Below are 25,854 nucleotides of genomic sequence, written 5' to 3' on the forward strand. Positions count from 1 at the left end.
TATATATATATATATAAATATCCCCTTCTCACCCACTGCGGGTGGTTCTTATCCTCTGAGCTCGGGTCCTCTACCAGAGGCCTGGGAGCTTGAGGGTCCTGCAGTATCTTGGCTGTGCCAAGAACTGCACATTTCTGGACTGAGATGTCTGATATTGCTCCTGGGATCTGTTGTAGCCACTGCTCCAGTTTGGGGGTTACTGCCCCGAAGGCCCCGATGACCACAGGTACCACTGTGGTCTTCACCTTCCAGGCCCTCTCCAGTTCTTCCCTGAGGCCCTGGTATTTCTCCAGTTTCTCGTGCTCCTTTTTCCTGATGTTGCAATCACTTGGTATTGCTACATCTACCACAACGGCTTTCCTCTGATGTTTATCCACTACGACAATGTCTGGTTGGTTCGCCATTACCATTTTGTCTGTCTGGATCTGGAAGTCCCACAGGATCTTAGCTCTGGTGTTCTCCACCACCTTTGGGGGTGTTTCCCACTTTGATCTCGGGGTTTCCAGTCCATATTCTGCACAGATGTTTCTGTACACAATGCCTGCCACTTGGTTATGTCGCTCCATGTACGCTTTCCCTGCCAGTATCTTGCACCCTGCTGTGATGTGCTGGACTGTCTCAGGGGCCTCCTTGCACAACCTACACCTTGGGTCTTGTCTGGTGTGGTAGATCTGGGCCTCTATTGCTCTGGTGTTTAGGGCCTGTTCCTGGGCGGCCAGGATGAGGGCCTCTGTGCTGTCCTTGAGTCCAGCTTTTTCCAGCCATTGATAGGATTTACTGATATCAGCCACTTGGGTTATTTGCTGGTGGTACATCCCATGTAGGGGCTTGTCCTCCCATGATGGTATCTCTGGCACCTCAACCTCCGTTCCCTGTTGTCTGAGACATTCACTGAGCACATTGTCTGTTGAGGCTTTGTCCCTGATGTATGTATGGATCTTAGTTGTTTCGTCCTGGACAGTGGTTCTCACACTCACTAGTCCTCTGCCTCCTTCCTTGCGGCTCGTGTACAGTCTCAGGGTGCTGGATTTGGGATGGAACCCTCCATGCATGGTTAGTAGCTTTCTAGTCCTAATATCTGTGGCTTTTATCTCATCCTTTGGCCAGCTAATTATTCCAGCAGGGTATCTGATTACTGGCAGGGCATAGCTGTTTATCGCACGGATTTTGTTCTTGCCATTGAGCTGGCTTCTCAGGACTTGCCTTATTCGTTGGAGGTATTTAGCTGTGGCTCCTTTCCTTGTGGCCTCATCGAGGTTGCCATTTGCTTGTGGTATACCTAGGTACTTGTAACTGTCCTCTATGTCTGCTATTGTTCCTTGTGGGAGTGAGACTCCTTCTGTGCGGATCACCTTCCCCCTCTTTGTGATCAGCCGACCACACTTCTCTAGTCCGAATGACATCCCAATGTCAGTGCTGTAGATCCTGGTGGTGTGGATCAGTGAGTCGATGTCTCGCTCACTCTTGGCATACAGCTTGATGTCATCCATGTAGAGGAGGTGACTGATGTTGGCCCCATTTTTGAGTCGGTATCCGTAGCCAGTCTTGTTGATAATTTGGCTGAGGGGGTTCAGGCCTATGCAGAACAGTAGCGGGGACAGAGCATCTCCTTGGTATATGCCACATTTGATGGACACTTGTGCAAGTGGTTTGCAGTTGGCTTCAAGGGTGGTTTTCCACAGCTTCATTGAGTTTGCAATGAAGGCTCTCAGAATCCTGTTGATGTTATACATCTCTAGGCATTCAATGATCCAAGTATGCGGCATTGAGTCATAGGCTTTCTTGTAATCGATCCAAGCCATGCACAGGTTGGTGTGTCGGGTTTTGCAGTCTCGGGCAACTGTGCGGTCTACGAGGAGTTGGTGTTTGGCTCCTCTGGTATTTACACCGATACCCTTCTGTGCCGTGCTCATGTGTTTATCCATGTGTTTGCTTATCTTGGCCGCTATGATGCCTGACATGAGCTTCCAGGTTGTGGAGAGGCAGGTTATTGGTCGGTAGTTGGGTGGGACTGGACCCTTTGATGGATCCTTCTGGATTAGGATTGTCCGCCCTTCAGTTAACCATTCAGGGTGAGTCCCACTTTGTAGCAGCTGGTTCATTTGGGCTGCCAGTCGCTCATGGAGAGCAGTGAGTTTCTTTAGCCAGTAGGCATGGATCATGTCAGGCCCTGGTGCTGTCCAGTTTTTCATGCCTGAGACTCTTTCTTGAACATCTGTCGCAGTGATGGTTACCGGGGCTTGTTCAGGGAGGTTGCTGTGGTCCTCTCGTAGAGAGATCAACCACTGTGCATTGCTGTTGTGGGACGCCTCCCTTTCCCATATGCCTTTCCAGTATTGTTCAGTCTTCAGCCTTGGTGGGTCTGCTCTGTTGTATTGTTACCCTGCCATTGAGAGTACACCTTAGCTGGTTGAGTGGAGAAGAGCCGGTTAATCCTTCTGGATTCATTCTCCCTTGTGTATCTCTTTAGGCGGCTGGCAAGGCTTGGAGCCTCTGTTTGGCAGTCTCGAGTGCTTCAGGTATGGGCATCTGGCTGTACTTTCTGGGTACTGGTCTTTTCATTGTACCCTTGTGGAGCTCTGACAGTTGGCTCACTTCCCTCTTTGTTACCTTGATTTTAGCCTCTAACCGTCTTTTCCATGGTGGGTATTGGGTCTCATGGTTGCTCTTATAGCCAAGTATCTCAAGGATCACTGATGCTGAGTTGTAGATCAGCTCATTGGTTTCTGTTATGGTGTTGGTAGGGATCGTTCTCAATGCTGCATTCACATTCTCAATGAGACTTTCTGATGGTACTTCACTCAGCCGTTGTGATGGGCGCTGGGGAGGCCTGTTTGTCAGTCGGGTCATGATTCTCTCTCTCAGGTCAGCAGCTGTCTCGTTCTGTTTCGCTCATTGGGGCCGTGTATCCCCTCACTGGGTGGGGACTTGTAGTTAAGTCCCCACAGTTCTGACATCCGGGTTCCTCCCTTTTGCCGTAGCATTTGTGTTGTATCTCGTCAATCTCAAGTTGTGATAGCAGTTGCCGTTTGCGGATGTTGGAACACTGAGCTACTAGTTGTTTAGCGCTTAGTGTTGACTGGGGATGTCGAAGTAACCATTCCTTCCCCAGTCTTTGCAAGTAACCCTCTGACTAGGGTTACTTGAGTAGTAGCATTCCAACAGATCCACATTTTCATCTCTCGCCCATTTCCGTCTTGTTCCAGTAGCCCATTTGTCATCAAGGTGCTCTGGTTCCCCAACACCTGACGCAGACCTTGTTTGGCCGGGCGACGTCTGAGCCGGCATGTTACGCAACTTAGTATCTCTCATGGTATGAGGTAGGCAGTAGCTTGAAGGGTCTTGTAGCAAGATTTCTGGGAGAAACCATGTGCAGCATCAATAGAACTATCAATATACTCAGACTAAAAAGTTTGTTTTATTGCTTAAGTGCTTTATAAGTCTAATTAGTATCAGAGGTAAATTGGTACTAATGGTGTGTGCAATGTTCAAATTTACAATCTCTAAGTAATCTAACATCTGATTTACAGCAAAACTCAAGGAATCAAAGTTTTTGTACAACTGGATATAAATTCAGGCCTTAAATCAAATCAAATCAAATCAAATTTTATTTGTATAGCACATTTCAGCAACAAGGCATTTCAAAGTGCTTTACATCATAAACACAAAGTCATGCATCATATAATAAACGATACATTGTTCCATATTACATTTCAAATACAATTCTAAACAGGTGTGTTTTTACTTGAGATTTAAAGGAAGTCAGGGTTTCTGCTGTTTTACAGTTTTCTGGAAGTTTGTTCCAAATTTTTGGTGCATAGATGCTGAAAGCTGTTTCTCCTCTCTTGGTTCTGGTTCTGGGGATGCAGAGCAGAACCAGAACCAGAACTGAGAGTCTGGAAGGTTGATACAACAACAGCAGATCTTTGATGTATTTTGGTGCTAAACCGTTCAGTGATTTATAAACTAACAACAGTATTTTAAAATCTATTCTTTGAGCTACAGGGAGCCAGTGGAGGGACTTTAAAACTGCTGTTATGTCTCTATCTTCCTGGTTTTAGTGAGGACAGGAGCAGCAGCTTCTGGATCAGCTGCAGCTGGAGGATTGATTTGTTGGACAGGCCTGTGAAGACGCTGTTACAATAATCAATGCGACTAAAGATAAACGCATGAATGAGTTTCACTAGATCTGGCTGAGACATTAGTCCTCTAATCCTGGAGATGTTCTTCAGTGATAGAAGGCCGACTTTGTAACTGTCTTTATGTAGCTCTGAAGTTCAGGTGTGAGTTCATCACTACTCCCAGGTTTCGGACCTGATCTCTAGTTTTTAGTTGTAATAACTGAAGCTGTGCATTGACTCTAGATCTATAGCTCTAGATCTATAGCTCTAGATCTATAGCTCTAGATCTATAGCTCTAGATTGTTCCTCTTTAGGTCCAAAAATAATGACTTCAGTTTTGTTTCTGTTCAGCTGGAGAAAGTTTTGGCACATCCACACATTTATCCGTTCTAAGCATTTATTCAGTGATTGGATGGGGTCAAAGGTCACCTGGTGACATCATAATGTAGAGCTGAGTATCATCTGCATAGTTATGGTAGCTAATATTATTTCCTGTTATAACCTGAGCTAGTGGGAGAATATATGAATAAGAGGGGTCTTTGGATTGAACCTAGGCTGTGACCTTTGACCTCTTTGATGAGAAGTTTCCAATTGAAACAAAGAAATCCCTGTTCTTTATGTAAGATTCAAACCAGTCGAGCACCGAACCGGAGAGTCCAACCCAACTCTCCTGTCCATTCAGTAATATGTCAAAAGCTGCACTGAGGTCCAACAGAACCAGCACCGTGGTTCTCCCACAGTCTGTATTTATATGGATATCATTGAATACTTTGACTAGGCCAGTCTCCGTGCTGTGGTGAGCACGAAAACCAGATTGGAAAGAGTCAAAGCAGTTGGTCATCATGAGGAAACTATTTAATTGTTTACACTGTTTTTTCAATAACTTTGCTGATGAATGGGAGGTCAGAGGTCAGAGGTCGGCCTGTAATTCTGCAATAGTGATTTGTCCAAATTGTTCTTTTTTAGCAGTGGTTTGATGACTGCTGTTTTCAAAGCCTGAGGGAAAACACCTGATGTGAGTGATGAGTTTACGATTTGGATCAGATCAGTAACAATAACAGGCAGGACTTTCTGAAAGAAATGTTCTAGAGTTATAGATCTAGAACATCCAGACAGCAGGAGCTTGAACTTCATTGACTTATAATTTGGTCTAGAGTTTTATAATGAAGTAGTTGAAAATGGGTCATTTTTCCTGTATTTGTTTTGTTTGGGTACAGCAATGGTTCTGGCTTTAGAGTTGATGTGCAGATTAATCCTCTGATTTTTTAAAAATTTTCTCTGAAAAGAAGCTGGAAAACTTGTTCCAGGCAGCATTAGATTAAAATTCAGGTAGTAATGTAATAGGAGGGTTTGTGAGCCTGTCAACTGTTGCAAATAAAGCTCCAGCATTGTTAATGTTTTTGTTTATGACATCTGCAAAGAAAGCCTCTCTTGCATGTTTTAGTGTTGAGTGTTAGTGTTGGGTTTATTTTGTTCCCCACCCTGCAAGAATCAACTAAAGACACAAATTACTTTTTCGCAGAAAAGGGGAGAAGAGCCCGACGCGGAGAACCGAACCGCTGCCAAACGCTGTCTGAGATCAACTCCATCGGTTCTCAGTCCCCCACTGCCTTTTATTATCATGTGAATACACAAAGAGATTGGCTTTCTCACTCAGGCATGCAAACAATTGACCAATACACTATCATACAGGATGTTCTGGGAGTCTTCCATTGATGTCCCATTGTTGGGACACAAGGATGACCACTCTCAGGAAACAGATAAAGATCATTGTGGCTCGTTAACACAGGAATGTGTGAGGCATTTCCAACCTTCAAGAGAACACTCTAAAAGACAGTTAAGAATATACAAAAAAGGAAAGGGAAAGAAAACAACATGGAATAATATGAAAACATAACCATTCAATATAAAAGTAAATGAACTAAGATAATAATTTTCCTAACAGTTAGTTACAGTCTTTCTTTATAAATGTCACAATGAATGTGAAGTTGAGTTTTACGCCATTTTGGTTCTGCTCTGCGACAGAGTTCTCTTGCAGATCGAACTGTTTGTGCTTTTCTCCATGGAGATTTCTTTCTACCAGTCAAAACCTTTACTTTAATTGGAGCAATAGAATCAATGATATATGAAACTTTAGACTGAAAATCATCTACCAACTTATCTACATCATTATCAATCAATCAATCAAATTTTATTTGTATAGCACATTTCAGCTACAAGGCATTTCAAAGTGCTTTACATCATAAACACAAAACACAAAGGCATGCAACACCAAGGTTACCAAGGTTTTTTTTTTTCTTTTCCCTTTCTTCCCCCTTCCCTTTGACACGGAATTTAAGCGCCTGTTACTGCCGGACTCCGCTGTCCATTTAACCACGGGTATTCACCGGGCCCCGTTGCCCACAACAGGAAAAATAAAAAATAAAAAAAATAAATAAAAAATAAAAAAATTACATACATATCCACAAAATCAAATCCATACATATTACATTTCAAATGCAACTCTAAACAGGTGTGTTTTTAGTTGAGATTTGAAGGAAGTTAGGGTTTCCGCTGTTTTACAGTTTTCTGGAAGTTTGTTCCAAATTTTTGGTCCATAGATGCTGAAAGCTGCTTCTCCTCTCTTGGTTCTGGTTCTGGGGATGCAGAGCAGAACCAGAACCAGAACCTGAGAGTCTGGAAGGTTGATACAACAACAGCAGATCTTTGATGTATTGTGGTGCTAAACCGTTCAGTGATTTATAAACTAACAACAGTATTTTAAAATCTATTCTTTGAGCTACAGGGAGCCAGTGGAGGGACTTTAAAACTGCTGTTATGTCTCTATCTTCCTGGTTTTAGTGAGAACAGGAGCAGCAGCTTCTGGATCAGCTGCAGCTGGAGGATTGATTTGTTGGACAGGCCTGTGAAGATGCTGTTGCAATAATCAATGCGACTAAAGATAAACACATGGATGAGTTTCTCTAGATCTGGCTGAGACATTAGTCCTCTAATCCTGGAGATGTTCTTCAGGTGATAGAAGGCCGATTTTGTTACTGTCTTTATGTGGCTCTGGAGGTTCAAGTCCGAGTCCATCACTACTCCCAGGTTTCGGGCCTGATCGCTAGGTTTTAGTTGTAATAACTGAAGCTGTGCATTGACTCTAGATCTATAGCTCTAGATCTATAACTCTAGATCTATAGCTCTAGATCTGTAGCTCTAGATCTATAACTCTAGATCTATAGCTCTAGATCTATAGCTCTAGATCTATAGCTCTAGATCTATAGCTCTAGATCTATAGCTCTAGATCTATAGCTCTAGATCTATAGCTCTAGATCTGTAGCTCTAGATCTATAGCTCTAGATCGTTCCTCTTTAGGTCCAAAAATAATGACTTCAGTTTTATTTTTGTTCAGTTGGAGAAAGTTTTGGCACATCCACACATTTATCCGTTCTAAGCATTTATTCAGTAATTGGATGGGGTCAAAGGTCACCTGCTGACATCATAATGTAGAGCTGAGTATCATCTGCATAGTTATGGTAGCTAATATTATTTCCTGTTATGACCTGAGCTAGTGGGAGAATATAAATATTAAATAAGAGGGATCCTAAGATTGAACCTTGGGGTACCCCACATGTGACCTTTGACCTCTTTGATGAGAAGTTTCCAATTGAAACAAAGAAATTCCTGTTCTTTATGTAGGATTCAAACCAGTCGAGCACCGAACCAGAGAGTCCAACCCAACTCAGTAATATGTCAAAAGCTGCTCTGAGGTCCAACAGAACCAGCACCGTGGTTCTGCCACAGTCTGTATTTATATGAATATCATTGAATACTTTTACGAGGGCAGTCTCCGTGCTGTGGTGAGCACGAAAACCAGACTGGAAAGTGTCAAAGCAGTTGGTCATCATGAGGAAACTATTTAATTGTTTATACACAGTTTTTTCAATAACTTTGCTGATGAATGGGAGGTTTGAGATTGGCCTGTAATTCTGCAGTAGTGATTTGTCCAGGTTGTTCTTTTTTAACAGTGGTTTGATGACTGCTGTTTTCAAAGCCTGGGGGAAAACACCTGATGTGAGTGATGAGTTACTATTTGGATCAGATCAGTAGCAATAACAGGCAGGACTTTCTGAAAGAAATGTGTGGGAAGGACATCCAGCTTAAGGGTGATGAGGAAGAGTAGATTTGATTAAATGTTTTCTGTGAAAGAACGTTTTGTGACAGTAGCTGTTTGTCCAAGTGGGTCAAAGAATAAATAACTTTCATAGATAACAGCAAAGTGATCCGACAGGGCGACATCAGTTACAGAGACATTGGAAATATTCACACCCTTACTGATAACCAGGTCCAGTGTGTGTCCTTGAGTGTGTGTTGCTTGTTTGACATGTTGTGTTAAACAAAAATTTTCTGAAATCACAACAATTATTAAACAATCATAATCAATGCATATGAGAGATAAAAGATCATTCAAGTCAGTAAAGAAATTTTCCACATATGTTGGACTTTTGTATGAAGTTAGTGTCAAAGCAGAATGTTAAGATTGCACAAGTGTTAAACTGTCTGGAATGTGTGCATCTCTTTACATTTGGGGTTCTTGGTGACTTTGTGTTGGGGAATGATCTAAGTAGAAGTGTGTCTTCTGTATTGTGCAGGTTTTGGACTGGATAGAAAACCACGGGGAAGCTTTCCTCAGCAAACACACAGGTGTTGGGAAATCCCTCCATCGAGCCCGAGCCCTGCAGAAAAGACACGATGACTTTGAAGACGTGGCACAGGTGAGCTTGTCTGCACTTCAGTGATTGTGTGGTTGACTCCCTACGGGTATCTTGATATTTTTTTTGTGATCTTGTGTGTTTCAGATTATCAGACAGTTTTCAGTGTCAAACAAAAATTGATTATTAAATTGAAAAAGTATTGCCTCAATGAGGATTTTATTCATGAACAAAACAAAAATAGCCAAACCAATATGACCAAAGTGAAAAAATAGCTGCCTTTTGCAGGCTATAATTTGATACTTAAGCACCACTTCATGCTTTTATAATTGAAATGTGATCACTTATCAATTTACCAGCAACTTCGAATGCAGCACCGTCCTGCATGCTTCCTACCTTCTTACTGATTTAGTGCCAAAATTTAAAACCTGAATCACTCTCTCATCTGCAAAACTTGCACAACTTTACAGTTTAAACTGATGTATACGCTCAGTAGAAAGTTCAAAGCACTGCGTAAGCCGCATGGTTTTTGGTGTGAGATGGGCTGGTCTGGGTTTTACAAACTCATGATCTACTGCGATGGCACATTTGGAACCCGGAGCAGATGAGCTACAGCACCAGAGGATTAATCACCAGCAGGCTACCTATTAAACTGCTTGCTCACTCTGTTACCTAAAACTCACACTATGAGATGCATCATATTGAGTTAATGAGAATGAGACGGAACGAGTTTTTAAAATTACTTTCAAGGCAGCTTCAACAGCTTTTGTTGTACATTTTATTCCTTTCGCCACACTCGCAACAAACTTTCTATTTCTGATTTCTTTTTATGTCTTCAGACCTTAGGACAGTTCTTCAACTATATTCTTCAACTATACATGGTCTGCAAGACAACAGTTTATATTGTTGTCTTGCAGACAATAATATAAACTGTTATATTGTTTGGATGTGCTGTGGTTATAAGCACTCATACACACACTGCCATCACATGGTGGTCACAACTCGCTGGTGCTCAGTAAAACATTACACATTACAAATACTGTAATGTTTTAATATCACGAGACCTTGTACCCTGAGATGTTGTTACACCCCTCCAGCTTACTAATGTGACACCATCTGAAAAAAAGTCCTCAGGTTGCGGCTCATATTGCTTCATGTGCACACACAAACCGATTGCCCCTGTCAGGCAGGAGAAGGTTTTTTTCTAAAATGAAGGTCATAGTGTTGCAAATAAATATTGTTTTGATGATGATGATGATGATGATGATGATGGTGGTGGTCCTTTCTCCATCCTTCAGAACACCTACACGAATGCAGACAAGCTGCTGGAGGCGGCCGAGCAGCTGGCACAAACAGGAGAATGTGATCCAGAAGAAATCTACAAGGCCGCCCGACACCTGGAGGTGCGGATCCAAGACTTTGTTCGGCGAGTGGAGCACAGGAAGCTGCTACTCGACATCTCTGTCTCCTTCCACACACACACCAAGGAGGTGGGGCATGAGTTTTAACTTAGGCTGATGATAGTTTTCTGTCACAACGTAGTTTTGAGTGTGTTGAGGAACTGATGGTATGTTTGTGCATGCATGCCTGGGTGCAGCTGTGGTCGTGGATGGAGGAGCTGCAGAAGCAGCTGCTGGAAGACGTGAGCTGTGACTCGGTGGATTCGGTTCAGACTCTGATTCAACAGTTTCAGCAGCAGCAGACGGCCACACTGGAGGCCACACTCAACGTGATCAAAGAGGGAGAGGAACTGATGCAGCAGCTCAGGTAACACACTGCGGTCAGTCAGAGAGGAGAGATGGGGACTGGAAGACGCTCTGTATAATACCAGACACCCCGCAGAGCTATGGTTAGGACACTATTATTTAGTATGCCATTGAAAAGTCAGATCATCATCATTTGTGTTATGACACAAATGATATAGAGTTATATTAATAAGACCCCAGTGGAACATAATGGTTTTCTTCTTGGTTTCTGTTTCTAAAAAAAAAAAATGAGTTGAAATCATAAAGTAGAAAAAAAGACAGAGTGAAATTATCAGTGTACTTTCCTTGTGTCACTAAACATATTTCCGGGTTGTTCAGTCTTTTGATTCTCATCCCAGTTATCCTTTTCCTGGAAAAAATCAGCTGATGTAAATTCATCACAAACTCATTTTGGAAATATATCCGAACAAATTCTCTTTGAGCTGATCAGGTTTGCTTAAAGCAGAGGAAGAACATCTCAGATGCTTATGCTGCTGTGACACACTATTCTGTTCACTTTCTTCATTTTTTTTCTTGCAAGCTTTTCTGAAAAAAACATAAAACAAATTCTTGTTTTTATTGATGATCTGATAAAACAATTCAAACTTCTGTATGAGGAAATGGTTCACACTAAATACAAGATACTGCCTTGATATATTATTTTGTTACATAGCATTGTGAGTATCAATATCGTCATTATTATTGACAACATTGATCCTGTTATTGATGTTATTAGTTGTACTCTTATTTGTGGGAATATTGACAGGACTTTTGTTTTCATTCTTTAGCTTAATACAAAATAGATAACAGAAGTTGAAGTTGTCTTGAAAGAAAATCACAGCATATGTTTTAGAAATTTTAAAAGCATGAAAATCTAGAATCCAGAAACATCCAGTCTGAAAAGACTGGCCTGTCAGTTCAGGTAGATGGTATTGTTTTGTTCCTGATGGTGTGGGTCAGTTTCCAGCTGGTTAATCCTCTCTCCATCTCCAGATGGTGGATTGATCAGAACTCTGGGAGAGCTTCAGAAATTGAGATATTACTGTAGGTTCAATCAGCTTTAATCTTCTCCACATCTCCATCCCTGAAATGTCTGTTGTGATGTTAATGTTCTGTGACTTTCACAGAACACCTGGATTCATGCTGAGTTTTAATGGCACACTTATGGGTTTACTGGATTTTATGTTCGGGTAAAGGGAGGGAATACAAAAATGCTTCACTCTATCCAGATTTTTATTCAGTTAAAAAACTGAAAGCCATACATCATTGTCCTTCTACTTCAGGATAATCTATCACTTTTTGTTGTCTGTGTCACAAAAGACCTAGTAAAGTAAAGTAAAGGTGTGTGGTTGTAACATGACGAGAAAACAATCAAACAATAATAATCTGCACTAATACTGTTGCAGATCACTTTCCTGTCTGGTGAAATATCCCAACATATTCAGAACAAGTATTCTATGAGCTTCTCCGAGATGGGATTCCAAAAGCTTTTTGAACAGTTTTGTTCAGAGCTTCTCACATTTCTTGTGCCCCCGTTTTCGTAGAGATGCAGCCATGTCGACCAGCAAGACGCCACACTGCAGTTCCATCGCGCACATCCAAGGAGTGCTGCAGCAGCTGGATGAGGCTCAGGGCCAGATGGAGGAGCTGTTCCACGAGCGCAAAATCAAGCTGGACATTTTTCTGCAGCTGCGCATCTTTGAGCAGTACACACTAGAGGTGAATTACGGAGAGCATTTCCATTTAACGGCCTCATTTAGTTAACCACCAGGAGCCTGCAGGGTGAACACAAGTCATCAGTTCATATGTTAGCACTAATTGAGTTCTTAAACTCGAGTTTACACGAGTCAGATGAAGCTTTCTTTTTCATTACAGAATTACTCATTCTTCATTCATCTGGTTTGTTTAGATTAGATTAGATTAATATTATTAGTATTATTATTATTATTAGATTATTAGATTAGCTAGATTAGTTTAGATTCACCAATCCAATATTAATATTTGTTTCGGTCCCGATACTGAAACAAATTCTAGATTTGGCATCAGTAAAAATAAGGGCACATCTATGTTTGCCTGCTGAATAATGCCATGCATTATTATTTATTTTACAGTATATTTAGAATGCCTCATTGCATTTTGTAAACCATTTGAATGATTTGTTCCAGTTTATTTCTGACGTTTGACCAAGGTATTCAACTGATTATCTTTTGTCAGTTATCATTTACTTTAAATTGGCTGTTATACTTTTAATTGTCCACTGACTGAACAAATTAAAGTTGTTGGTTTTACATGTTTGACCAATGCCTGTGAAGCTATTGGTGTATTTCAGTGTTCTGTTCTTGTGCAGAGTTAGCAAATAAATGTGTAATTCAGTCTGGGGTTTTTTGTATAGGATTAGTTTTGGCCTTTGCTAAACATCTGAAATTTGTATAGGTATCAGAAGTGAAAAAAGTGGACCAGTGTGTCCCCATTTTATTTGGGCTGACTGAATGACTGTCCGTTTAGGTGACAGCAGAGTTGGACGCCTGGAACGAGGATCTGTCCCGTCAGCTGAGTGACACCAACCGTTCGGGTGGCAGCAGCAGCAGCAGCGGCAGCAGCTCCTCCTCAGGCGGTGCGGAGGACATAAGCCTGGCAGAGCAGCGGCTGAAACGGCATGCAGAGAGGAAGACTGCCATGAACAACATGACCTATGAGGTCATGCAGCAAGGTCAGGACCTCCACCAGTACATCATGGAGGTCCAAGCGTCAGGTAAAGGATGGACATGCTTTCTCAATGAAATCCACACTATACACATTATAGTGAAGTTTCTGTAGTTAATTTAGGTTTGCAGCCCATTGCTTAACAAGTTCCAGTCGTCACACCTCCACCACCGTTTGTGTTGAAATGCTGCATTTGATCTTTTGTCTCAAAATGTGTGCTGCAGTTTACACAAATATTACTTTATTTTAATTTGGTCTGCAAAAATCCACTTTAAGGTCACAGTCAGAGCAAACTTGGCAAACTGCAGCTGAGCAACAAAGGGATTTCAGTTGCTATTCTACCTTTCTCTTCTAGCTGTAGAAACAACACATTCGATCAGATCTCTTGCTGCTGTTGTCAGTCACCTCTGAATTTATGTTTTGTTCAGGGATTGAGTTGACAGGAGAGAAGGACATGGACCTGGCCTCTCAGGTCCAGGAGCTGCTGGAGTTTCTCCATGAGAAGCAGCAGGAAGTCGACATCAGCACACAGCATACACACACACGTCTGGAGCAGACTCTGCAGCTACGCCACCTACAGGCTGAGGTTAAACAGGTAAAAAGCATTATTATCTACCTTTGGTTGGTGTGAACCAGCTGCTGACATTTTGCAGATCTGTGTATGCAATATCTGGGTTTTGCTCTGATCCCAGGCCAGAGGGCACTAGAATAGAAAATCCTAAAAAGGAAATAAATCAACGCTCCAGTTGAGAGAGTTGGGATGGATTTTGTTATTAGCTGGAAATGTCAGGCTAGTTCATGTTGGAAAAATGACAAGAACAACACCCCCTCACCTTCCTCCCAGTACAGCTAAGATGTTTCATGTGCAGATGGGAACATGCTGTGTGCAGACAGGAAGCTCACTGCTGCTGCAGATGGAAGCAGCTGAATAATAGATGAGCTTTAAGGCAACAAGCTAATAATGCTCATCTATGCTGCCTTCTTCTGATCTGGTCTGTAAAACCCTTCATGGATTCACTGCAAAGTTCCAACTCAACATGCTTACAGAAGCTGAGGTCCAGCATGGCTCCTGATCACCGTGCTGATGGCAATCAGATACAGACATCTCAGTGTCCTCACATAACCTCCCTGCAATCTGCACTGTGGGCTTCTGCAATCCTGCATTGAAAAGAAAAACCAGACAATATCACAGAGAAACAACTCTGATATTGTTTCATCACTCGGAGCATGCAAGTATGGAGAAAATGTCACTATTTTTGGTGATCTTATTAAAGTGAGTTAGAGTCACTCTGCACTAACTGAGTTCAGCAACATTTAAATGAGAAATTATGGAATATTTAGAGGAAGCTAACATTGTTTTGAATACTTAAGGAAATTATAGCCAAAAAATTAGCTTTGTATTCTCAAAGATGAAACTATGAAATGATACAATCTACTGAAAACTGGTGGGGATTGTTTTGCTCTTCCAAAGAATAAATAATAACACAAAGCAGGTGGGAGATGTCACAGAAGTGGACTCCATCCTCTTTCTTTAAGACATGCCTGATGAGTAAAATGCCTGAACTCCATTTACAATTCATATTTTTATTTTCCAAATACAGATTTTAAAGACAACTAAAGAACATTTAAACAAATGCTTCACATACATATATTAATATATAATTTCTTTCATTTACAGTTACATAATCTTGCTGCAGCCAGGTATCAGTGAGTCAGAATAAATCAATCTGATTACCACAGATCAAGTCATTAACTAGCAAAGTCGTTGAGGAGAGAGATCTGATGTTCAATAAACATCATGTAATTGTTTTTTTTTCTGTCCAGAGAACAGAACATCTTCATCTTTTTGAGATCTTCATGATATGTTGTTTAAAAGAGAACAAATCAGAGAAGGTGGTTTTGGTTTGATTTCACAGAAGTTTGATTTACTTGAAGTTATATTGTGTTGTTTGAGTGTTCCCTTTATTTTGTTTAGCAGTGTATACGAGCTGCAAACACTGTAGGAGACTGCACTGGGTCATACACTCACCCTCTGCTTTACTAAATCAGGACTAGGTGTTTGTGTTATACTCACATTGGCCACAAGAGGGTGGAAAGTAAGAATTTCAATGTCATGTCAAAACATTTGGAGTCTGGACTGAATTCAAATGATTTCTCCCAGGTGCATTGAAATATGTGTATGCTTCAAAAAGAGAACATTTCACTCATTAGTTTTTCAGCTCTGGACAGAGCTTGTTTCATCTGGTCTATACACAGTCTATTATAATTCTTCTCAGTTTTTATTACCAAAAAGGTAACTTGCTAATGAGTCATAACAGGATGGAGCAGGAGACGGAGAGACAGATCACGACTTTATCTTCAGCAAAGAGCTCCGTTTAGTTTTGGCAATGTTCAATGCTGTAACATACTGTAACACAATATTTCCCAACCCTGGTCCTCAAAGCACAGCAACTTGCATAAATTAGAGGGTCCCCTGCTTCAACACTCCCCATCCAGATGACTGCATTTCAGCAAAATCATATTAATGAGCCATCATTTGAAATCATGAGTGTTGAAGCAGGAGAATGCCTAAAACATGCAGGGCAGTGTGCTTGGAGGACCAGGGCTGGAAAAACTCTGTAGCATGTTGCAACATGCTGTACCTAAAAACCCACCTGTTTGGAGTTGTTTTTGAAACAAAATGCATTAAGAATTTAATGGTGACACTTGACTAAATGTAATGTTTGAGTTGTCAATTTTTTGTTGCATGACTTTGCATTTTTGTGTCTTTATCATATCAAGCACTTTGCTTTGTTGCCTTGTTGCTGAAATGTGCTATGGAAATAAAAATCTATTGATTGATTGATCAACATGCTTAGAGTAGAGTAACATGCCATAACATGTTGTAACATGATGTAAAATGCTGTCGCTGTGTCTTCGTGGCCCCGCAGGTACTGGGTTGGATCCGTAATGGTGAGTCCATGTTGAATGCCAGCATGGTGAACGCCAGCTCTCTGTCTGAAGCCGAACAGCTGCAGAGGGAGCATGAACAGTTCCAGATGGCTATAGAGGTACACACACTCACAGATCCTAATTACAGTTACTTAAAGCGGGTCCATTCTCCTTGGGCAGTAATTATTTCAGTGTGTATTGGACTGAAGAGAAGCAGATGAGGCACACACATCCCTGGTTGCTCTGTTTGTGGGGAACCTTCCTGATCACAATAGATGCTTTATTCTCTTCTTCTTTCATTTCCTAAATGAACATATGATCTGAACCTTAACCAACAACGAGCTCACACTCTCAGAGGGAATGTCGCCTCTTAGTGCAAGATCAGTCATCCTGCCCCCTTTACAGTAGCTATAGGAAAACAACCATACACACACACTTTGTGATCTATGTTTGAACAAGGCTTGCCTCAATAATTACTTTATTCTGCATTGATCTTGAGGAATAACAGATTCTCAGTCTCTCTAACATACATACACACATATGCATGTGCACACATGGGCCATTCATATCCAACCTATTGTGTGTTGAAGAACCCAGATGTGAGTCAGAGAGAAAACAGTCCTTTGGTCTTTCACACAAACACATACAGACGCAATATATTTCTGTGATTGTAAAAATGTTTGTTCTTCAGTTTTTTACACTTCAGTGATTCAGATCAACAAACATTGAAGTGAAATATTCTAACTTCACACAAAGATAAATTGTGCAAAACAAGATGCACTTTTCAAATTTTGGTTATCCAAACTAACCATGCTCTATGGGAAATAAGAAATTACCTTTTCTTTACAGAAATTATGAATGAGCTGGGATTAATCGCAGTGTTTAGAAAGCTGTGTTCAATTTCTATAGCCACACCAAAGCCAGATTAGTGCCAGACCTTAAAAGTCAAGAAATGATCTAAATAGAACCTTTCTGACAACATGAAGTAGATGATGGAAAAGAGCTCAAAAGACAACACATCTGAAAAAATTCAGAAACAGATTAGAAGCAGTCAGATCATTCTTTTACTCAACAGCCACCCAAACGGCTACAACCCAAGAATACTTGAGAGCCTTTTAAAAACACTTACAGCTGCCTATGTTAATAGTTCAAACAACAGGTGCTTTAATACTCACAATGGAAGCTGTGAGTATTAAATCTTGGCACTAACTTCTAAGATCATCTTTGTCTTTGTTCCTGGAGCTTCAGCCAATGAGACCAAAGAAGAAGGAATGGCTGCTAAGCTGGTTTGCTAACGGCCAGTAGAGTGTCACCAAGCTGGTATTTCAATTTCCCAGCTCTTTTCAGATATTTTAGCAAAACATCTACGAATATGCAAGTTTTCCACAAAAATCTTTGAGATACGTTCCACAGCAAAAGTAGGCAGACTAGGGGGTTGAATACAACCCACTGATGTAACTCTGCCTGACCCCATGACCAATCACTAGTGTATGTAATAAACCTGCAACTAACAGCAGAGGCATGGCTTCATCCTCCAGTGTCTGTTATTTGAAAGAAATCTGTTGATCATCTGAATCTGATTATATTGATAACAGGCTGAGGATAATGTGAAACTACTTTGTTAATGTGAATCCATGTGGACAGGCAAGGAGAATCATAACACAGAGCTCAGCCCTTTTGAAAAACAGGGCTTCCAACTGGGAAACAATTGGCTAATTACTTAGTACGTTCATGCAAACTGACAATGGGGACACAGGTTCTGAACCAAAACACGTGTTAACAGTAACTTTTCACATATTCTCCAATAATTGAAAGTTTATAAATGATACAAAGCAAACAGTTTTTCATTTTATTTGAGATGTTCTTAAACTCACCACCATATGTATGAAAACATAGATTTAGTTTTTTATTCTCAGTCCATGATATTTGATGGAAACCATAATTATTATGTGATTAAAATGCTTATGATGTGTATGAAGGTGCATTGCAACCTCACTGAGAGCAGATCTTCTCTCCTCCAGTCTCTCTTTCACGCCACCTCCCTCCAAAAGACTCATCAGAGCGCGCTGCAGGTGCAGCAGAAGGCTGAGGTTGGTCCATTATTAGAAAAAGTGCATAAAATGATGCATAGTTTTAAGGCATGAGTCCCAAAGGTTTTTTCCTTCCATTCCAGATGATGCTGCAGGCAGGTCACTATGATCCTGAGGCGATCCGAAGCTGTGCTGAGAAGGTGGCTGTCCACTGGCAGCAGCTGATGCTGAAGATGGAGGACCGCCTGAAGCTGGTCAATGCCTCTGTGGCCTTCTACAAAACATCAGAGCAGGTGAGCTGCAGACCTTCACACGCTCACACAGTGTGTGTGTTCTTTCGGTGCCATTTTAAACTGCTGCTCTGTATACCCGTAGGTGTGCAGTGTGCTGGAGAGCCTTGAGCAGGAGTACCGGCGGGATGAGGACTGGTGTGGCAGCCATGAAAAACTTGGGAGTTCAGTAGAGAGTGAGCACCTGCTGCCCCTGATCAGCAAACACCTGGAGCAGAAGGAAGCCTTCCTGAAGGTAAAGAACACATCAGGCTGCTCAGCTCCCTCAGCTTCTAGAGACATACAGTTGATACCAAATATTCACATACACAGAATAAAAAGACACATTTGCCAATGACTGAAGTTAAATCAGACAATTCCCTTGTTAGTTCGAATGACAAAAAAAAATTATATTTGCTAAATTCCAAAAAATGTAGGGAGATTTTATTGTAACTTTCTTCAAACTCATATGGTCAGTATCAGAGATAACTGTCTTTTAAACCAGATGACTTGGGTTAAACCTTTTGGAGTTCCTTCCACAAACTTCTGACATGTTAAATGACACATCTGATTTAATTGAACTAAAGGTGTATTTTAAGGCCACATCTGAAACACACTGCTTTTTTGTTTGACATAACGTGAAGGTCAGAAAATATTAGCCAAGATATCAGGAAGAGAATCATGTAGTTGTGGGTAGATTTAAAAAAGCATGTGTGAGAGAGGCGGCGTACAAACTGATCCAGTTCCACCAGTTCTGTCAGGAGGAATGGACCAGAACTCCAGCAAACTACTGTGAAAAGGTTTGTGGAAGGAAACGCAAAAGGTCTGATAGTAGTCAAACATTAGTCAAACATTTTAAAAGACAATTATTACTGATGCTTATCAAATAGATGTAGAATAAATAGAATTCAAGAAAAATGTCAAAAATAATGTGAGAAAAAAATATTTTCTGTAATTTTGGTCATTCTAACTTAGCTAAAAACAGAAATATTTGATCTCATTGTGAGAATAAAATGTGTTTGCATCTTTTTATTTAGTGGATGTAAATTCCTGGTTTCAAGTGTTCATCCCCGAGTTCCTCCTGCAGAGGTTCTGGTGCAGAACAAATCCTGTGGATATTTACTGGTGTGTTTCAGGCGTGCACGCTGGCTCGGAGGAATGCTGAGGTCTTCCTCAAATACATCCACAGAAACAATGTGAGCACACCTGGAGCTGCAGGCCATGCTAGAGGACCTGAGCAGCAGGTCAAAGGTGAGCTCTGCTGTGGTGCCACAGGGCCCTCTGCCGGTGGAGCGGCAGAAGACGCCTCTCTTCTTTCAAATAAGACTTAAATTGTTGAGATGTGTCATTGTCAGCGTGTTATTGTATGCAGCCATTCTGAATGAGCTGCTGCAGAGGGAAAACCGGGTTCTGCACTTCTGGACGTTGAAGAAACGAAGGCTGGACCAGTGTCAGCAGTACCTGGTGTTTGAACGGAGTGCTAAACAGGTCAGAACTTCTGCATTTGGGTTCTTCATTAGGGAAAAAGAGGAAAGTTCTGAGGTGAGCATATTTACTCAGTTAGGAAAATATCCCACGCTGTGGAAGAATTCTGGCCCGATTCTGGGTTCCCCCATTGCTCACAGTTTGTATTTACTGGGCTTATAAGAAAACTGGTAGTTTTTCAAAAACATATTTAAGGTCTGAGCTTGCAGAAAGAGAGAGATGGACCATAGGTGTAGTCCATCTACACGTATAGTGTGGATGGATAGTGTAAATGGATACATCTACACTATAGAAGTAGTCTCTGTCAGTGCCCTGGCTTCTTTCTCATGCTCTCTTCACTTCAACTTTTCAAGAATCAAGCTCTGTGGAATGAATCATTTCTGACTTGGTTCATTCTGTTTAGAAAAACTGCCCTGCTGAAACACCCAAAGATTACAAATAGTATTCTGCTAGCAGACGTTTGTACTCCAAATAACTTGTGATGCCAGTTCACTCTGTTCAGTCTCCTGGGCTCTATGGAAGACAAACTGGCTCACAGAATGACAGATCCTCCACCATGCCTAACAGTGGGCCTTTCTTCAAGTCATAATTTGTTTCGCCTGCCAAAACGCTCAATCTGACCAACACACACAGTCACAGTTAAAATGCATATTTAAATTTGAGCTGGAAGGACAGAGATATGTCATGTTACGACTCAGGAACACATAGTCACCACAGAAACATAGTGACATTGTTTGCTGTTGCTCATTAACAGAGGTTTAAAGTTTTAAATCAGCAGCCAGTGATTAAAAAATTGTGCTTCCATGTCAGGTCATATTTATACCGCAGGGAAACAAAAAGGTTTACATGAGTTCTCCCTGGAATAATAGGAGAACTAAACAGAGTGAATTATAAATTCTGCAGTTACATTCATTTAAAATGTATTTTTTTGAGGCACCAATAGGGATGCCACTTGGGATTTTATTAAAAGTAAATTATACAGGTGCACCATTAAATCGGACAGATTTTCTTAATTTTTGGAGATCGTTGATCTTCTCTTTGAAGCTGATCTTATCTACCTCAACAAAGGTGTAAAAATAGCCACTGCTGTGCTCTGATGCTGTGAGAGGTTTGACTGACCGACCCGCCACCACGTTATGTCTGCACTGTAAAAAAGCGGATTTAGTTCAGGCTTCATGCTGTGCTTGTCTGTTTGCTCCAAGGCTCTGGATTGGATCCAAGAGACAGGAGATGTTTACCTCACTACACACACATCACCTGGGGACAGCAGTGAGGAAACCCAGCAGCTGCTAAACAACTACCATCACTTCAGACTTTCTGCTAAGGTAAATAGTGTCCTTCACAGGAAGACTTCCCTTTCACAAAGCATTCAAAACAAGTGAGCTGATTCTGGTTCTGAGTTCATGACATGTGATTTGAGAAATTTCTGGTCCCAAATACACATGTAAGATGCTTAAAGCTTGTAATCCCACTCTATAAACCTCCAAAGAAAAGGCTCAAGTCCAGGTTGGACATCAACTTCTTCACAGCAGCCATGCGACTGGTGCCAAACTTGGACTCAGTGTGCACGTTTAGTTACACTCACCAGAATGTTAGTGAGTGTAACAGAGTGTGTCCCTTCCACCCTCAGCAAACCAAGGAAAAGGTAAAGCTTCTGATCCAGCTGGCGGACAACCTGGTGGAGAAAGGCCACGTCCACGTGTTGGAGCTGAAGCGCTGGGTCAGCACGGTGGACCGCAGGTACCGAGACTTCTCCCTTCGCATGGCCAAATACCAGGAGAGCCTGGAGAGGAGCCTGGGCATCAGCTCTGAGGTGAAGGGTCAGATAGCTGCTCACTGTTCACAGAAAAAGATTAGAAATGGCTTCCAGTACTGAGAAAATGTTTCCATGTTCAGGACAACAAGGACCTGGAGCTGGACATCATGCCTGCGAGTTTGACCAACGATCCTGAGGTCAAACTCCGCGATCCAAACCACGAGGTTGATGAGGAGAAGAGAAAGTCTGCCAGAAAGAAAGAGTGAGTTCAGTTCTCTACTTTTAATCATCTGTTCATTCACAGATAAGCAGATGATTCTCTGTGAGTTGGCCGTTTAGCGATCCACTTCCTGTCTTACCATGAACTGATTCAGTCCCAGCACCTTGAAAAGTTTTTATATCCTTTAACATTTCTCATATTCTGCCACATCACAGCTACAAATGTCACTCTATTTTGGAGATTGAAATAAAATATCAATGATACATGTTTTAAAAGTAGCTTACAAATAAATAAGAGATAACTTTTTTCAAAGCTCTCTGCTCTCTCTCTTCCTCATGGAGAGGAGGTTCCTCATGGTCTCTTCTTCTCATCACTTCTTAGGTGATGTGGTGTCAAGGATTTGAATTTAAATGTGGTAAAAACTAGGAAAATAATGATTTGAGGCTGAACAAAACCAAGCCAAATTCCAGCTGCATACATAGTGAGGACGTAGAACTTGTCGACCAATTAGACAGTTTAGGAACAACGATTAAGGAAATGTTTTTAAAAACAGAGAATCAGTTGTTAGAGTTAACAGAGGATTTGACTTCATCCTTCTTTATAGAAAATCTATTTTTCCTCTTTTCTGGCCAAACAATGTTTCTGTGTTATGTTGATCTATTACATAAAATCACAGTACCATAGATGGAGAACTGGTTGCAAAATGAAAGAATGTAAAAATGTTCAGGGGTGTGAATATTTTTGCAAAGGACTGTATTAAAGCATGTGCACTTTGATGCTGCATCTGTTGTTAGCGGGATGTTGATCTCATGTCTGCCTCAGGTTCATCATGGCGGAGCTGCTGCAAACGGAGAAGGCCTACGTCAGGGATCTCCAGGAGTGTCTAGAAGTGAGGAGAAGTGTTAGTTTTTCTTTCTTGGTGCTTACCTGTTGCCATCACCCTGCTGCCTCACTTCTGTGTGTGACAGACCTACCTGAGGGAGATGACCAGCGGTGAAGAGGAGATTCCTCCAGGCATCGCCAACAAGGAGCAAATTATTTTTGGCAACATGCAGGAGATCTATGACTTCCACAACAAGTAAGGCCTGTGCAGCATCTGTGCAGAGCAGCTCGATGTGGAACTTCAGAATCAAAGTTGTCTCTTTGGTAGCACATAACTTACCAAGATCTTCAGGCTTTGGACTTTGGAGGGTTTTTTGAAATAAAAAGTGTTCTTTTCCCTTCCTTTTACACTCTAAAAACCTCATGGGTACCTACTTCTTCTTTTTCTTCTTCTTCTTCTCCAATGAACCTTTGAGGTTTGATTTCCCAAACAGTTCAAGAACTCGCCGAGCTTCCTGGTGGAAGTTTTCTGATTTAACTCTGTACAACATCCAGAAACTTCTGTTGTTCCTGGAGGGAACTTTGTTCTGTCTTTTCTGCTCCATTTAGACATTAGAAAGAAATCTAAGCTCAGATCAATCAGCAAACTTTTCCATGAAGGTCCAACACAACACGGCTTAAACTCAGCATAACATTTGTTTTTTGTTGAAGATCTCTGATGTGTTGCAGTGTCAGTGGTGTGAAATGGCTGATCTTCATTCTGTTCCAGTATTTTCCTGAAGGAACTGGTGAATTATGAGCAGCTGCCGGAGGATGTGGGCCACTGCTTCGTCACCTGGGTGAGACTCCAGTGTTTCAGGCCTGACGTGTGCTTCTACTATTTGTCTAAGTTTGAAGCTCTGCCTCGTTATTGAAACTGTCCCTTTTCTCAGGCTGATAAGTTCCACATCTATGTGGACTACTGCAAGAACAAACCCGACTCCAGTCAACTTATCCTCGAGCATGCTGGCAGCTTCTTTGATGTATGTAAAACCTGGAATAACATTCCAACTCATCCTTGAGTTAAATTTGAAATTTGTCACTGCCTCCGATTCAACCGATCCAGATTCATCCATTGTTAATATGGTTTGATTGCTTATGATGTTCATTGGACGTTTCCAAAGTTCTGGCTCTTGACCTGGTGCCATCCTGACAGTGTGCAGCCCAGTCTGTACCCTTTAAAATGACCATTTTTGGTGTTCTCTTTTGATTTTTGTATACCTTCATTTTAGTGGCCTTGTTTTGTGGTATACTCAGAAGTTTACATATAATGGGCATGAATGGCATATTAGGTTTTGGGTTGGATTGTTTTCAGAGTAATTTGATGATAGAACAAACAACTTCAAACAAGCAGAATTTCCCCCCAGAAGTTTGAATTGACATCAGACAGGTACAGCATTCTCTGTACAGCTCCATTAATATTTCAGTTAATGCTAATTAATAAACTGCTGAGACATCACACACACTTTGCAGATGTCAACAAAAATAAAAAAATAAAAAGCTTCATTCTATTTAGATATTTAAAACAGAATCTTAACCTGCTTTTATTTAGTTTTTTTTTATTATTATTCCAAACTCAGCTTTGGTTTAAATATGGAATCACTCACCTGTTGGAATATCCAAATAGGACCCAAATGTTCACTCAAACTCATACCTCCGATACTGCCATTAATAATTCAAGCTACACTGTTGCACCAATTTTTTAATTAATTTTTTTTAATTATTATGACTTAGCTAACTTAAAACAGCACAACCACAACAATTCTTATATCATCCAAAGTTTAACTCTTGAGGCATCAGTCAGATTTTTCATGTTGATGTGCATGAGAGCAAACTTAAACAGAATGAAAACAGAAGAGGCATTGAACCTGCAGAGGGCAGTAGAGAGAAGGTGAATATTTTTGCTCATCGAGTTCTTCAGGAAACGGGTGAAGTTCAGTCAGAGATCCTGTCCAGAGACAGAATCTAGACTTTGACTTCTCCATTTTAACACATAAATATGCTTTGATTTGAACCCTTATATTTTAGCCATATCTATGTGTTTTTGGGCCATGGTGCTGCTGGAAGTTCAACCTTCAACTCAGTCTTAGTATAGAGTGTGGCAGCAGACACAGTTTGATCTAGACCGTGTCTGCTGCTGATTGTTCTCTAACAAACTTCTAAAGCCGGAAACAAAACCAAATTTTTCAGTTGTTAGTCCATCCATGCATCCATTTCCTTCCACCTTATAATTGCTCTCTGTTTGGTCTCGGTCAGTCAGATAACATTCGACTCAAAGGCATTTAAGTTTGAAAAGTACCAGAGGTAAATATGCTTTAACTAGACATCACAACATTGTTTCAACTTTAGTTCATTCAGAAGGAAAATTGTTTTGTAAAACTATTTATGATACTTCGTGTGCATAAACAGGACATTCAGCAGAGACGTGCGCTGGCAAACACACTCAACTCCTACCTCATCAAACCAGTCCAGAGGATCACAAAGTACCAACTTCTGTTAAAGGTACCTGCAGCAGCTGCAGCACAGCCTCACATATTCACGGCTCATAGAGACGGACAGCAGAAATGCTCTTCTGCTCACTTGTACCACCCTGTTCCTGCAGGAGCTGCTGTCTTGCTGTGAAGAGGGTAAAGGGGAGATCAAAGATGGCTTGGAGGTGATGCTCAGCGTTCCTAAGAGAGCCAATGATGCCATGCACTTAGCCATGCTGGAGGGTAAGGCTGCTTACGCTCTGTTACTGAACAGCTTCACTGGAGCTGATTTGATCTGGCAGTCAGGCTCTGCCTCTGCCTCTGCCACAGGCTTTGAGGAGAACCTGGAGGTTCAGGGTGAGCTGATCCTGCAGGACAGCTTCCAGGTTTGGGACCCGCGCGCACTGATCCGGAAGGGCCGGGACCGACACCTCTTCCTGTTCGAGTTTTCATTGGTCTTCAGCAAAGAGATCAAAGACTCAGCAGGAAGAACCAAGTACCAATACAAGAATAGACTACTGGTGAGCAATGAGTACAGTTTTATGTTGGACCTGCAGGGGTCACCTTT

At 41.4% G+C, this 25,854-nt stretch overlaps 1 protein-coding gene across 1 annotated transcript in view; it reads left to right on the forward strand.

Moving 5' to 3' along the window:
* The window catches only part of kalrna (kalirin RhoGEF kinase a), a 142,626-nt gene that overhangs the window by 56,769 nt on the left and 60,003 nt on the right, over window positions 1-25,854 (forward strand). Inside the window, exons 14-35 of the mRNA XM_055022402.1 lie at window positions 8,756-8,878; window positions 10,114-10,305; window positions 10,413-10,582; window positions 12,105-12,279; window positions 13,066-13,312; window positions 13,692-13,858; window positions 16,194-16,313; window positions 18,216-18,284; window positions 18,368-18,517; window positions 18,600-18,749; window positions 19,630-19,744; window positions 19,866-19,981; window positions 21,181-21,303; window positions 21,609-21,791; window positions 21,875-21,996; window positions 22,777-22,843; window positions 22,923-23,032; window positions 23,546-23,615; window positions 23,709-23,798; window positions 25,225-25,317; window positions 25,418-25,529; window positions 25,617-25,807. Coding sequence (XP_054878377.1) covers window positions 8,756-8,878; window positions 10,114-10,305; window positions 10,413-10,582; window positions 12,105-12,279; window positions 13,066-13,312; window positions 13,692-13,858; window positions 16,194-16,313; window positions 18,216-18,284; window positions 18,368-18,517; window positions 18,600-18,749; window positions 19,630-19,744; window positions 19,866-19,981; window positions 21,181-21,303; window positions 21,609-21,791; window positions 21,875-21,996; window positions 22,777-22,843; window positions 22,923-23,032; window positions 23,546-23,615; window positions 23,709-23,798; window positions 25,225-25,317; window positions 25,418-25,529; window positions 25,617-25,807 — 2,955 coding nt within the window. The remainder of the gene's footprint in view (window positions 1-8,755; window positions 8,879-10,113; window positions 10,306-10,412; window positions 10,583-12,104; window positions 12,280-13,065; window positions 13,313-13,691; window positions 13,859-16,193; window positions 16,314-18,215; window positions 18,285-18,367; window positions 18,518-18,599; window positions 18,750-19,629; window positions 19,745-19,865; window positions 19,982-21,180; window positions 21,304-21,608; window positions 21,792-21,874; window positions 21,997-22,776; window positions 22,844-22,922; window positions 23,033-23,545; window positions 23,616-23,708; window positions 23,799-25,224; window positions 25,318-25,417; window positions 25,530-25,616; window positions 25,808-25,854) is intronic.

This window comes from Poeciliopsis prolifica, unplaced genomic scaffold (genome assembly GCF_027474105.1).
Source record: "Poeciliopsis prolifica strain line A6 unplaced genomic scaffold, Auburn_PproV2 SCAFFOLD085, whole genome shotgun sequence".
Classification (NCBI taxonomy): domain Eukaryota; kingdom Metazoa; phylum Chordata; class Actinopteri; order Cyprinodontiformes; family Poeciliidae; genus Poeciliopsis; species Poeciliopsis prolifica.